Genomic DNA, 12,730 nt, shown 5'->3' with positions numbered 1-12,730 from the left:
GGCAGTGGTCCTTGCTGGGGGGGGTGGACAGGGGCTGCAGATCCTGTGGGGGTCTCTGTACCCAGGGGCTGTTGGCACTGGGGAGTGGACTCTGTGCCAGAGAACTACAGTTCACTCTCGCCTTAGCCCCATCTGCATGCTTGTGAGCTGGGTAGGGGTCCTTCCACAAAAATTGCAGGATGGTCCTTCAAAGTATTCCCAATTCCCACTCTCATGGGAGGACACCAGGGTCCCCCCAGACCTGACACTGTCCTTCCTCTGTCCTCCACAGAAGCTGCCTAGGGGGACCAGCCTTGCTGACCCTTTCCCCAGAACTGGCACCCTCCATAACAGGGAGCTGGGTGCTGGGGGCTAAGTTGCAGTGCCTGATGTGATATGGGCCGGGTGGGTGGTGGCTCCTGCGGCCTCACCGACCTCCCACACTTCCTCCTGGCCAAGGTACAAAAGGAGAAGCAAGCAGGCACAGCGTGGGCGCAGGACACTCCAGCGTGCCCCCAGCACTCAGCGAGCAACTCGGGGCAGTCGAGCTGCTGGCCACAGGTAAGGGGCTTCTCTTCCCCGGGGAGACTGAGGCATGGGCAGGGTGGGCAGACGGGAAGATAGTTCATCAAAGGTCTCTCAAGGGCACTGGAATGGGAACCCAGGCATCCTGAGTCGCGTGTCCTGCTCCGTCACTCTGCCGTGACAGAGAGCACAGGGGAAGGCACACGGCACTCACTCACTCTTAGGCAGGCTTGGACATGCTTATGCACAACCCTCCTGTGAGTGCACACACACCCTGCCATGCACACCCCCATGCACACACATGTGTTCCCCCACACCACCCAGACACCATCCACAGTGACAAGCCACAGACCTGCCACCTCCATGGGCTCTTTCCTTCACCCTGTCCCCAGGCTGCCACCCACCGCTCCCCAAAATTACTCTGCTGCACTGTGCCCCCAGCTCCCCACCCCATGCCCACAACACCCCCGAGCCCTGTGCCAGCTCCCCAGGCAGCATGCTGTGCCACAAGGTTGTGCCGAGGGGGGGCTTAGTTTGGAGGGGCTGCATGTCAGGAGCTGTGTGTCCCCCTTCCCCAACCATCCAGGAGCCCCCACACTGGTCATGATGTGAGGGAAGCGAGAGCAGAAGAAAAAGCAGAGCTTCCCCTGTGCCAAACCCACATCCTGAATCCTGAGGAACAGGGACAGGGACAAGGACAGGAACACACTAGGGATGGGCCATGCTCAGCCTCAGGAACTCCCCAGGGAATGGGAGCAGAGGCTGAGGACATTTTGGGGCAGGGCACATGGACAAATAAGGGGGTACAGGATACACCTTTGTCCACCCCATCCCTCCTACCCCATGCAGTGAGGGCACATGGGCAAGGAAAGGGAGTGCTTACACACACCCCCTCTCACCTTAACAGCAGGCAGGTCTGGGGTAGAGCTGAGTGAGGACAGACCCTGGGACAGAGAGTTTGGGCGTGCCAGAGGACTGCCAGCCTGGCACTTCTCATCACTGCCCCTGCCTTTGCAGATCCCTGTGCAGAGCCATGGCGGGGGACGGGGAGCTCAACCGTGTCATCAAGGACTTGCAGAGTAAGTGTGCCAGCCAGTCCCCTGCCAGCGTGTTCCCTGTATGGCACATCTCACCCTGGCTGTGCTGGGTCCTTTCTTGCATCCAGCCCATGGGCAGCGGGGGTGTCACTGTCAGGGGTGCTCCAGAGCATACCAGTGCCAACCCCACCACTGCTGCCTGCTCCTGTTGTCGCTGCCAGTCCCTGGGGACTGGCAGTGCCCAGCGGATAGCTGTGCTCCTTGCTCCCCCTGCTCCCCTGTTTCATCCTAGGGCAAGTTCCTCTTTCTCTTTGGAGAAAAGGAGGCTCGGGGGGACCTTATGTCTCTCTACAACTGCCTGAAATGAGCCTCTTCTCCCCAGTTACAAGGGTTAGGACAAGAGGAAATGGCCTCAAGTTATGCCAGGAGAGGTTTAGGTTAAATATTAGGAAAAATTTCTTCACAGAAATGCTTATCAAGCATTGGAACAGGCTACCCAGGGAAGTGGTGGAGTCACTACCCATGGAGGTATTTAAAAGACGTGCAGATGTGTCACTTCGGGAGATGGTTTAGTGGGGGACTTAGCAGATCTGGTTCTCAACTAGACTGGATCTTAGAGGTCTTTTCCAACTTAGATTCTATAATTCTGCCATTAGAAATCTCTGGGTCCAGGAGTTGTGAGGCAGTGGAAAGGGGGATGGGATGGGAAAGAGTACCCGCTGTCTGCTGCCTGAGCAGTGCCATGCCAGCTCAGCCCTGCTGTCCTGCAGAGACCGTGGCTGAGCTGAACTGCAGCTACCGGGAGCAGAACCTGCCGGTGACGGATGGGAGCCGGGAGCTGCATAGCCTCTGTGCCCAGCTGGAGTTCCTCCTCCAGGTACTGCTTCTCCTCTGTCCCTGCTGCTCCACACCTTAGTTTCCCCTTAGGCACAGCTAGGAGCAGAGGGGACCCTATGTTAACCATTCTGGGGGGGGTGGTATGACCCCAGACAGCTTTGTCTGGCCCTGGGCTGCCCCAGCCACGAGCACCTGGACCAGGCTCTCCCTCATCCACGTGTGTAATTGCACGTGCTGCAAAAGGGAAATTGAGGCATGGAGCCAGTGAAGAGAGGACAGCCAGGGAACACCCGGACCAACCCTGCTGGGGCAGCTGGCTGGATCCCAGCCTCACAGGGGACAGGCTGGGAGACAGGGGACACCTTCAAACAAGAAACTCCAAGCTTGTACATCTGCCAGTTCGACCTCAAGGAGAAGAGGAGCTTCTTTGGGCAGCGCAGGGACTATTGGGACTTCTTGTGCCAAGGCCTGGCACGGTGCCGGCAGGAGCACGAGGGCGTTCACTTCGTCACCTCCCTGGACAAGGTGGGCATGGGCTGGTGGGATGCCTGGGGACTTGTGCACATACACGTGCTTCTGCTTGCTTATGGGTGCACATGCACTTGTGCACAGGTACACACTCACTTGGGCGCTGAGGATTCATCCACTGCTGCTATAAAGGGTTTTCTCCACTCTGGGGTCCCCACTGCCCTCCAGCCATGGACCTGAGGACCTCCTTTCCCCCTGTATGGGCTGGGGGGGAGGTGTGTAGGGGGCAGACTGGTGTGACAGGGCTTGATAACCCCTTCTCCCTCCCAGCTGAAGACCTCTGTGGGCAGGGGCCGAGCCTTCCTGCGGTACTGCCTGGTGCATCGGCAGCTGGCAGAGTCCCTGCAGCTCTGCCTCCTTGACCCCGAGAGCCTCCGGTGAGAGCAGGGGCACAGTGAGGGTGGGGGACATGGCCGAGACGGGCAGCGCCCTGCAGCACCTGGTCAGTAAGGGTGCTGCGGGCATATGTGCCCACCCAGGGCATAGAGGGGTGCCTGAGCCTGTTTTGTGGTTGCAGCGAGTGGTACTACGCCCGCAGCCCTTTCCTGAGCCCCCAGCACCGGGTGGAGATCCTGGGCAGCCTCTATGAGCTGGACTGTGTCACCTTCCACCTGGCCCTGCACAGGGACGACCTGGACACCGCCTGGCCCATGTTCTCTGAGTGAGCCTGGGGACACCGGGACACGGGGGCATTGGTGGCACCAGCAGTGTCAGGGGCATCAGAGGTACCTGAGGCTCAACATTGCAGAGCAGCATATAGGCATTGTCCAACTTCCCTGGACACCACGTGGCACCCCAGAGGTGCCAGCCCTCCATACATGGCCCCAGGAGGGCACAGATACCGGCACCAGCACACACACCATGCCTGTGCCTGCAAACATGCCACACATGTGTACACACACACAGAGCCATCCTCTGCCAAGTACACCCCCAGGCACAGGTCTGCTGCAACACTGTGACATCTGACACACGGGGGCACATGTGTGTGCTTGCACACCCTTGCCCTCCGGGCAAGCTTGCAGAGGGACACCCATGAATGCAGCTGTTCCAGCACACTCACACCTGTTCTGCTGCTCGCACACTTGTGGGCACACACTGCCGCAAGCATACATGCAGCCCCAATGCTCCCCTGCAACCACCACAGGGGTCTCTGGGTGCCACCCATTCTGTGGGTTCTCAGGCTGGTGGCACCAGCATCCCTGGTCCCCTGCCACCAGGTGCCACCTGGTGTCACCAGCCCTGCTGCCCTCTACATCCCCGAAGGTTGGCTGTGCACCAGGGAGCTCAGAGGGAGGATGGCAGTACCGTGCTCACCTTGGGGGTGACCTGGTGACCCCGAGCCCTGTGTCCCCTCTAGGTCTCTGGTACAGCCCAGCTCGATGACCAGGAGCAGCCCAGCAAAGACAGCTCTGCAGACAGACAACACCAGCACTGGGGCACACAGATGGCCCGATGGCATCGTCCATCCCATCGCGGCACCCTGTGGGACACCAGCTCACCCATGTCCACACACCTTGTCTGCCCTGCAGGCAGGGGATGTAGAGGTGGAGGACACGGAGATGGAAAACGCGGAGATGAAGAAGGACATGAAAGAGGAGGATGAAGAGGAGGTGGAAAAGGATGAGGACAAGGATACGGAGGAGGAGGTGGAGGATGTGAAGGTGGATGTGGAGGAGGACATGAAGGAGAATTTGGAAGAGAAGGATGAAAAGGAGTTGGAGGAGGATGAGAAAGAGATGGAGGATGTAGATGTAGAGGAACTGAAGGATGTACATGGCTCTGGCAAATCACCTCAGCCTGATGGTGCCAGGGAGCCTGGCACTACCCCACTCACTGGCATGAGGTGTACGCTGAGTTCTCCATCACTGGTGCCCGGGCAGCTGGGTGGGATGGAGGCATCCCTACAGGCACTGGTATCCCAGCTGAGGGCTGAGCTGGGTCAGCAGGAGGTGGCAGTGCGGGCACTGGCAGCACGGCTGGCACGGGCAGAACTGCGGCACCAGCAGCAGGAGGAGGGCAGTGCCCAGCGGGCCCAGCTGTGGGCACACGAGGCTGAGGCACTGAGGGAGACCAACACCTTCCTGGAGCGGGCACTGGAGATGGTGGTGGCAGCAGGGTGCCCGGGGGCACTGGCGCAGGCACAGAAGGAGGCACGGGGCTGGCAGGAGGTGGCAGAGGAGCGGGGCACCCAGCTGGCTGAGGTGCTGGCAGAGGGGGCAGCGCTCGCCTCCCGCCTGCGGGAGTGCCAGGCAGCGCTGGTGGCAGCAAGACAGACAGACATCCTGGGGCATGCTGGTGCCCAAAATGAGGTGGCCGTCGTGGAGGAGGTGCTGCGGCAGGCACTGGAGCTTGCCCGTGGTCCCCAGGAGCCCTCACTGGACCCCCAGGCAGAGGGGGAGCCCTGCACAGCTGCCAGCATGGCCATGGTATGAGCAAGCCTGAGGGAATCCTGTGGTGGGGTAGGGGTTTGGGGTCCAAGGTTGAGCTGCCACTCTCCCACAGCGCTTGGCCAGGCTGGCCACTGCAGCACAGGAGGAGACATGGCAGAGCCGGCAGCAGCTCCAGGCCCAGCGACAGGAGGTGGCACGGCTGCAGGAGGAACTCAGCAGGTTGGGCAGGAGCCCCCACTTCCATCACCCACCACCCCACAATGGGATCCCCCATCTCCACCTGCCACATGGTTTCCCTTGGGACCCCCAATGACTTCCCACTTGGACACAGGGGAGCAGCAGCTGGGGATGGGCAGGGGTAGGGAGGGAAGGATTTGGGGAAGGATGACTGCAGGGAGGGGTCAAGTTGGAACTGACAGGTAGGTGGAGGGGTGGGTGGGCAGAGGGGTGGAGTGATTTGGGGTGAGTAGATGGAGGGAGGGCAGGAGGGATGAATTTGGGATGGATGGATGGAGACGGGATGGTGGATGGAAAGACAGAGGGATGAATTTTGGGTAAGTAGATGTATGGGTGGGTGGGCAGAAGGCTGGGGGAAGGGGTGTGGGGAAGGATGGATGAACAGCGGGGAAATGGATGGGTGGCTGACTCAGCAGATGGCAGGGTGGCTGTGGGGAGGGGGACACAGCTCGGGGATGGATGGGCATCAGAGAAAAGGAGGGAGGGATGAATGGATGCATGCATGCATGCATGGAGAGATGACCAGTTGAGGGACAGGAGGACCATCTCCCCGCTGCCCCGTGCCAGGGCCCGGCGGGACGGTGAGCGCTGGGCATCAGCGCTGCAGCGGGCACAGCGGGAGGCCCTGGAGCGAGAGGCCATGCGTGGCGCCGAGCAGGCGCGGCAGCAGGAGCTCATCCGCGACATGAAGGAACGGCTGCTGGAGCTGCTGCGGTGAGAGCCCCGGAAACTCCGTGCAAGGGCAAGGGGGTCCAAACCCCTTTGCCCAGAGGAGGGCACCAGAGCCCAGATAAATACAGGGCTGACCTGTCCCCTCCTGCAGGGAGAAGGATGCCCTGTGGCAGAAAACAGAGGGCATCGACACCCCCACGCCCAGCCCGGCCCCCCATGACACAGGGCTGTGCTCCCGCTGCCACAAGGATTTCCGCCTCCTCTCCCGGCGGTACAGCTGCAGGTGGGCTATGGGGGTAACTGGGGGATGGCACTGACACAGCACTGGGATGGCACAACTCTCACCACCTGCTCTCTCAGCAGGCTGTGCCAGGGCAAGGTGTGCCATTCGTGCTCCATGGACTTTGGCAAGAAGGGCCGCTGCTGCCTGGTTTGTTACCAGCAAAGGCACCCACAGGCGACATGAGCAGGGACTGCATCCCTGGCACTGTTCCTGGGACACCTCCTGCCCTGTCTGTCTCCTCTCAGACTTACTGGGGACCCAGGTGTCCAGGGCCTTCATGCAGGTCCTGCTGCCCAACATTTCAGGTTTGAGATCTGTCTTTCTCGTGGCTGGTCCACAAAAATGAAAACAACCCATTTCTGTTATCCCTGCAGCTCTCATGTTATCTGTCAATCGTTTCCAGATTGACACCCAGGCTGGGTGTGGGGTGGGGGAATGCTGGCATGGGGGTGTTCAAGTCCTCCTGGGGGTGTCCTGCCTGTAGCCAGGCTGAGCCTGCCTGCCCTGTCCCACAGCAGGGAGGGAAGACAGCTCTTGACCAACAGCTCTGGCTTCCTACCACGCTGCGAGGAACCACTTGGGCAAGCGGTTTCTCAGATGCAAAGGTGATGGGCTCAGCACCCCCACTGACCCTGCTCAGCCTCAAGTCCCTGGGGCTCCCTCCTGGGTGCCAGGAGACCCCATACCCACCCATAAGCCAGCACATGGGTGACACGCATTGATGCCCCCATGGTTAATGACCCCCAGGAACCTGGATCAAGGGCAATGGAGGAGCAGTATGGGACCCCTGTGAAGAGATGCTTAGGAGTGCTGGGGTAGGCATCCCGATGCCTGGCACACAGGGTGGCAGGAGAGTCCCCAGCAGGGTCACAGCCCCCTCTTCAGCTCCTCTACCCCAGTCAAATGTCAGCCTCAGTTGCCCAAGCCGGGGCGGAAACATCCCGTTTGTGTAAGGGACAGGTTCCCAGCCCTTTGCACAACAATATCCTGACACTGTGGTGTCGGGGGGAGAAGGGGGTGCCTGGGGTGCTGGCACCCTTCAGGCAGGGATCACAATGCTGGCTCAGTTTCAGTGAGGGGCTGCTTAGGGATCTTTCAGCAATTTGCTCTACTGGTGCTTGGACTGGGGTTGGGAAAGGAATGGCTTTGTCCCCAGGTGGGACAGACTCCACATGGAGAGCTCTGTACAAGGGAAGCGCTAGGACCTGGCTAGGTGGCTGTAGGGAAAAAAACCTGGGCTTGGGCCCCTTCTGGGGTTTTACAGGATGCCAAACCCTCTGCAATAGCCTCTGGGGCAACAGCCCTTCCCTGTCCTGGAAGCAGGGTTACCCGCACTCCAAAAGGCTCAGCTGGCACTACCATTCTGGCACTGTCCATGGAGATGTGCTCTGGCCCTGTCCTGCTGTCTCTTTTCCTGTGGCAAAGAGAAGCCAGACCTGGGTGATCAACTCACTAACTCCTTTATTGCTGCATGGTCGACGGCCACAAACACCATCCCCACAGCAGGCTCTCAGAATCCCCAGAGTCACAGGCTTTGTCTCAAAGAGAGGGGAGGGTGGGCAGCACTTGGCATCACTCCTCTGGCAATGGAATCCTATCACCTTGCCACCCAAGCCCCCTTCCAGCTGGAGTCCAGCATCCAGTGGTGGCCCTGCCCATCCCCATAGCATCACCACCCACGTTCCAGGGGGCTGGATGAGGATACTGAGGTGTGTGGGGTACTGGGATCTGCTGGGAGTCACAAGGACTGGGTACCAGAAGGGCTCAGAGGGTGGTGGATGTGTTGCCAGAGGTGGAGGCATAGGAGGCACGGCCGTAGCGGGCAACAGCATCCTTGCTGATCAGCCCACGCTGTGCCAGGATCTTGAGGAAGCTGTTGCGAAACTTCTGACCGATGAAGGCATAGATGATGGGGTTGATGCAGCTGTGGGCAAAGCCCAGGACCTGTGTGACAGAGAGGGCTGTGTTGATGCGGCTCCTCCTCTCGCAGGTCTCGGCGATGGCCCGTGTCCTCATGAGGGTGTCGCTCACCAGTGTGATATTGTAGGGCAGCCAGCAGACCAGGAAGACGAGCACCACGGCAAAGATGACCTTCATGGCCCGCTGCTTCTGAGCATTCTTGGTCTGCAGGAGGGTGTGGATGGTGACACCATAGCAGAAGAGCATCACCAGGAGGGGCAAGGCAAAGCCGAAGGTCTGTGGCAGCACCCGCAGCACCACCCGCCACTTGGCCGTGTCCTCTTCACCAATACGCTCGTAGCACACGGTGCCATTGTTGGGTGAGGTGAAAGCCTCACGGAAGAGCAGCATGGGCAGGGAGAGCAGCGCAGAGAAGACCCAGATGCCCAAGCAGACAAACTTCACCCAGTGCCTCTTCTCAGTGGCAGCCCGGGTGGCGTAGACAATGGCCAGGTAGCGGTCGACACTGATGCAGGCCAGCAGCAGGATGCTGCTGTAGAAGTTGGCTTCCTGCAGCACGGAGATGGCTTTGCACATCACGGTGCCAAAGACCCACTCGTGGGCTCGGTAGGCAGCCCAGAGGGGCAGGGTGAAAGCAAAGAGCAAATCTGCCACGGCCAGGTTGAGCAGGTAGACGTCAGTGACAGAGCGGCTGGTGTGGCTGGAGGTCACCACCAGCACCACTAGCCCATTCCCCACTACACTGAGGATGAAGACAAGGCAGTAGATCACCACCACCAGGTACTTGTTGAGGACGGAGCCATCAGGCCGGCATGGGGCAGAGGAGATAGCAATGTCAGGCAGGGCCGTGCTGTAGTCATAGGTGAAGTTGTAGAGAGAGAGTAAGCTGGACAAATCCCCATTGAAGGACAAGGACTCCATTTTGCCTGTGGAGCACAAAATGGCATGAGTGTGGGGTGGCAGAGTGGTGTGGGCCAGGTGTGACAGCATCTCTGGGCCCCCTGGCATCTCCATTGCTGCTCAGGCCCCCTCCCAGGCAGTTGGCAGCACTCCTGCATCACTCCACTGTATTCACACTGTCCTAGGTAATGGGCAGTGTTGCAGGCAGATACTGTCCCTCATACGTCCCCTTGTAAAACACCCCCTGTACCCCTTGGTTTCCTCCACTTTACCCCAATCTTGTCCCTTCCCTGACTCCCGTGGAAGAAGGGGTTCCCTCACAGACTGACCACCTCTTCTCTGTTTGGGGGCCTCCCCCATCAATGTAGCATCACATCTCTCCAGGAGATACCTGACTCCTCTGGCAACTGTGGGGTCCCCTGGTTTGTGTGGGTCCTTCAAAAGCCTTCTGAGCTCTTTGGGCATCTCAGAGCCCAGTGGGGACCTCTGAAGTTCTTCAAGTAACCCTGGATCCCACCAGCCTCTCCAACCCCTCAAGTATCACTGCTGCAGCTGCCTCCCATGCCACCTCAGCCAGGCTGTGGTCATGGTGCCTGGGGCAGGCAGCACTGAAGAACATCTGAAGATGTTTCATGCCCTTCTTCCCCCTCCCAGTCCTGTTCCTCCGTGAATGGTTTCAAGCCTCAGACGGAAAGACATCACACACTTTGCAGGAGGCTTTGGAAATATTTCACATCTCTGGTCTTCCTGTTGCTCAGCTGGGCTCTGCTGGGGAACATCCTCATGTTCCCCATGCTCGGCCTCAGTGGGGAAATCACAGGTGACAGTCACTCTTCCTGTTTCCTCACGTGTAGGAGACAACAAGCTTGCTCCGTTCCTACCTTCCCAGAGACCACTGGCTTTCAGCCTTCTCCCAGTATGGATATGGACTCCGGTTTCACTCCATTTTCACCCCTCTGCCCCATTTCTGAGCCCTCAAGCCCCTCCAGGGGGAAGAGGCCAGGACTGTCTGGAGGTGCTGAGTCCCTGCAGTGCTGGGGGGTTTCTGGCCCCAGACTGGCTCTGTTTGAACCCAAACCCTCCCTGGGACCAACTTTCCCCTTTTGCCTGACAGGAATTCCCTGCTGCAGCTGGGCTGGTGCCCACTGCCCAGAAAAATCCCTCCCTGGCTCTGCTGTCCCCTCTCCTGCAGTTTTCCCGGGATGGTAACCCTGAGGTGGTGATCCCAGGATGGTGATGCTGGGATGCTGATGTCCCAGCATGCCAGAGGACCACAGCCAGGAATGCTGCCAGTGTCGATGGGGAAGGTCCTCTTGACTGAGGCTTCCACAGGCATGGTGCAGAGCCAGACACCAGTGCTTCCCCTCTGTCTGTTTCTGGCTGCTTCTTTCTTCCTCCGCACTCCAAAATCCTACTGGTTCCTCCAGAACTGGGTATTCCCCCACTCATGGGTATCCCACAGCTGGCCCAACTGGGGGAGCAAGCAGCACACAATTTCCCCTCCTGACCCTGGAAGGGCTGGGGGACACTGGGGTGGACCTGAGGGTCCCAGCAGGGAGGAAGGAGGGACAAACCATGGGGATGCACCCTCCCGGCTCATCGCTGTGTGAGGAAATGGGAGCAAGCACTTTCCCCCCACGGCACCCAAGGCTGATGTCTCCGGGGACTATGGAGGGTTTGCACCCCAGACAAGCCCTCAGCACAGCCCTGAGTGCCCCCACCTCCTACCTCCCTCTCCCCTCACACGAGGCAGCTCCTTGGGCAGCTGGAGCAGCCCACCCCGGCCCCCAGCCTGCTCCACATGTGAAGGGGCTCAGACAGATGCTGGAGGGCTCTCAAAGCCCAAGGAAAGTCCCAACCTCCAGTGGAGAATCCCAGAGACTCACCGCTCGCTGCTGTCGCTGTCCCCTCAAATCTGGGGTCTTCTCCCAGTCCCAAGCTTTTTCTCACTGGGAAACACACAGGCACTGGTTCAAATCCAGATGTCAACCCCAAAGGGCTCCGGAACAAAGTGTGCTGGGATGCAGCGCAGCACCCGACCAGGGGGTCCCTCACCTGCACCCGTGCTGTGCCACTACCCAGTGCCCCTTCCTTCCGCTGCCCTCTTTATGCTGCCTGGGGAGGAAGCGAGATTGCAAAACCTTCTCCCAGCATGAAGGGGAAGTGGCAGCCCAAGGGACCCTTCCCCAGTCCCCCCAGGATGCTTTTCCTGGGCTAAGGGAAGCCCGCAGACCCCATCACTCTCCTGTCCCAGGGTGTCCCAGGCCACCCCGTACTGGCAGTACACCCAGGGGTGCATTGTCACCCCTGCAGTAATGCCTCCTGGGGTTCTCCAGCTGGGGGTCCTCACCTTGTCCCCAGGCCCTCAGTGGGTGCGAGGCTCCCCTCCAAGACACCCCTGGGTGCTGCAGTCCCCCCAGGAGACTGGAAGCTCTCCGAGGCCGTGGCCAGTGGGTGATGGCAGTGCCAAGCTCTGTGACTCAAGTTTCCCCATGGATAGAGCAAGGGTGGTACCAGCATTTTGGAGGGTGCACAGATGAACTGCAGGGCTGGCTTGCCCCCTGTTGGGGGTTGCTGTGGGGGACCCCTCCCGAGTAGAGTCCCATTTCCGTCTCACCCTAGCTGTACCATGCCGAGTTGACTGACCCAAGTCGAACCATGCCATCAGACAGAGCTGTGCCCCCGTGCCAGCCCCACAGACTTAGAGAACCCCTGGCTCACTCCTCTGAGTACCCCTATTGCCTTTAGGGGAAACCTGCATCCAAGAGCATCCCCCAGGCACCCACATTCCTCTGGGATACCCACAAACCCTTGGAGCACCCCCATCCTCACAGCTTTCTGTGAGTACTCCCCACTTTTGGGGTGCCTTTCTTCCCTGGGGACACCGGTACAGTTGTAGAGCACTATCATATCCCTTGGGTGTCACTACACACCCAAGGACACCCATCCTGGGGACACCCACCCTATTTTGGACAACCCCCAGCTCCAGAGCACCCTCACAGCCCCCTGGGGTGTTGCCGCTCTCTGTGGTCACCTCTCACGTTTCTGTGCAGACCTGAAATCATGGATTTCAGAAAGATACTTCTTTCCCCCGTGAGCAACCCCATATCCCTGGGGCACCCTATTCTTATGCAGACCCCCCCATACTCTGGGGCACACCCACTACTCCCTGGAGTGTCCCTATAACCCTAGGGGAGTCCCACACTTTCGGGGACATCCATACACGAGCAGCATCCCACAAGCGGGCGGGACATTTTTGGGGACCCCCCTACCATGCCCCAGGCGCACCCCAAATCCCAGCTGGGGGTGATCCCCATACCACGAGGGCCCCCCCCGTGTCCCGCCACACTTGGGGTCCCCCCGGTGCCCCCATTTCCCTCCCGCCCGGTGGGCACGGTCGGTGTGACGTCATGCGACGGGCG

At 59.8% G+C, this 12,730-nt stretch overlaps 1 protein-coding gene and 1 long non-coding RNA gene across 6 annotated transcripts; one reads left to right on the top strand and one right to left on the bottom strand.

Annotated features, from left to right (window-relative positions):
• Window positions 1-476: 476 nt before the first annotated feature.
• On the top strand, window positions 477-2,342 carry LOC108502392. The gene is made up of 3 exons (XR_001876484.1): window positions 477-540; window positions 1,522-1,583; window positions 2,312-2,342. It is a non-coding gene; the product is annotated as an uncharacterized LOC108502392 (long non-coding RNA).
• Window positions 2,343-7,943: 5,601 nt separating this feature from the next.
• On the bottom strand, window positions 7,944-12,726 carry CXCR2 (C-X-C motif chemokine receptor 2). Of its 5 annotated transcripts, none has more exons than XM_017825266.1 (4): window positions 11,659-12,726; window positions 11,364-11,423; window positions 11,195-11,257; window positions 7,944-9,334 (listed from the first exon to the last, which is right to left on the bottom strand). In XM_017825266.1, exon 4 carries the CDS (start codon window positions 9,327-9,329, stop codon window positions 8,253-8,255), a length of 1,077 nt encoding a protein of 358 aa, XP_017680755.1. In that variant the 5' UTR covers window positions 9,330-9,334; window positions 11,195-11,257; window positions 11,364-11,423; window positions 11,659-12,726; the 3' UTR covers window positions 7,944-8,252. The 5 variants fall into 5 exon arrangements, with proteins under 5 accessions (XP_017680755.1, XP_017680758.1, XP_017680754.1 ...); XM_017825269.1 differs by having other exon boundaries at window positions 12,391-12,406; XM_017825265.1 differs by having other exon boundaries at window positions 11,364-12,726.
• Window positions 12,727-12,730: the final 4 nt, after the last annotated feature.

The sequence above is a fragment of the Lepidothrix coronata genome, unplaced genomic scaffold (assembly GCF_001604755.1).
Source record: "Lepidothrix coronata isolate B3197 unplaced genomic scaffold, Lepidothrix_coronata-1.0 Scaffold118, whole genome shotgun sequence".
Classification (NCBI taxonomy): Eukaryota; Metazoa; Chordata; class Aves; order Passeriformes; family Pipridae; genus Lepidothrix; species Lepidothrix coronata.
This window is presented reverse-complemented; position numbering and strand designations above follow the sequence as displayed.

What these genes read in the sequence shown, in the direction of transcription:
- CXCR2 (XM_017825264.1), bottom strand. Translation starts at nt 12,415, where the DNA reads ATGGGGTTGCTCACGGGGGAAAGAA. An exon ending in GTTGCTCACGGGGGAAAGAA is followed by an intron (nt 11,258 to 12,390) that starts GTATCTTTCTGA and finishes TGTGTTTCCCAG; the next exon opens with TGAGAAAAAGCTTGGGACTG. An exon ending in GACAGCGACAGCAGCGAGCG is followed by an intron (nt 9,335 to 11,194) that starts GTGAGTCTCTGG and finishes TGTGCTCCACAG; the next exon opens with GCAAAATGGAGTCCTTGTCC.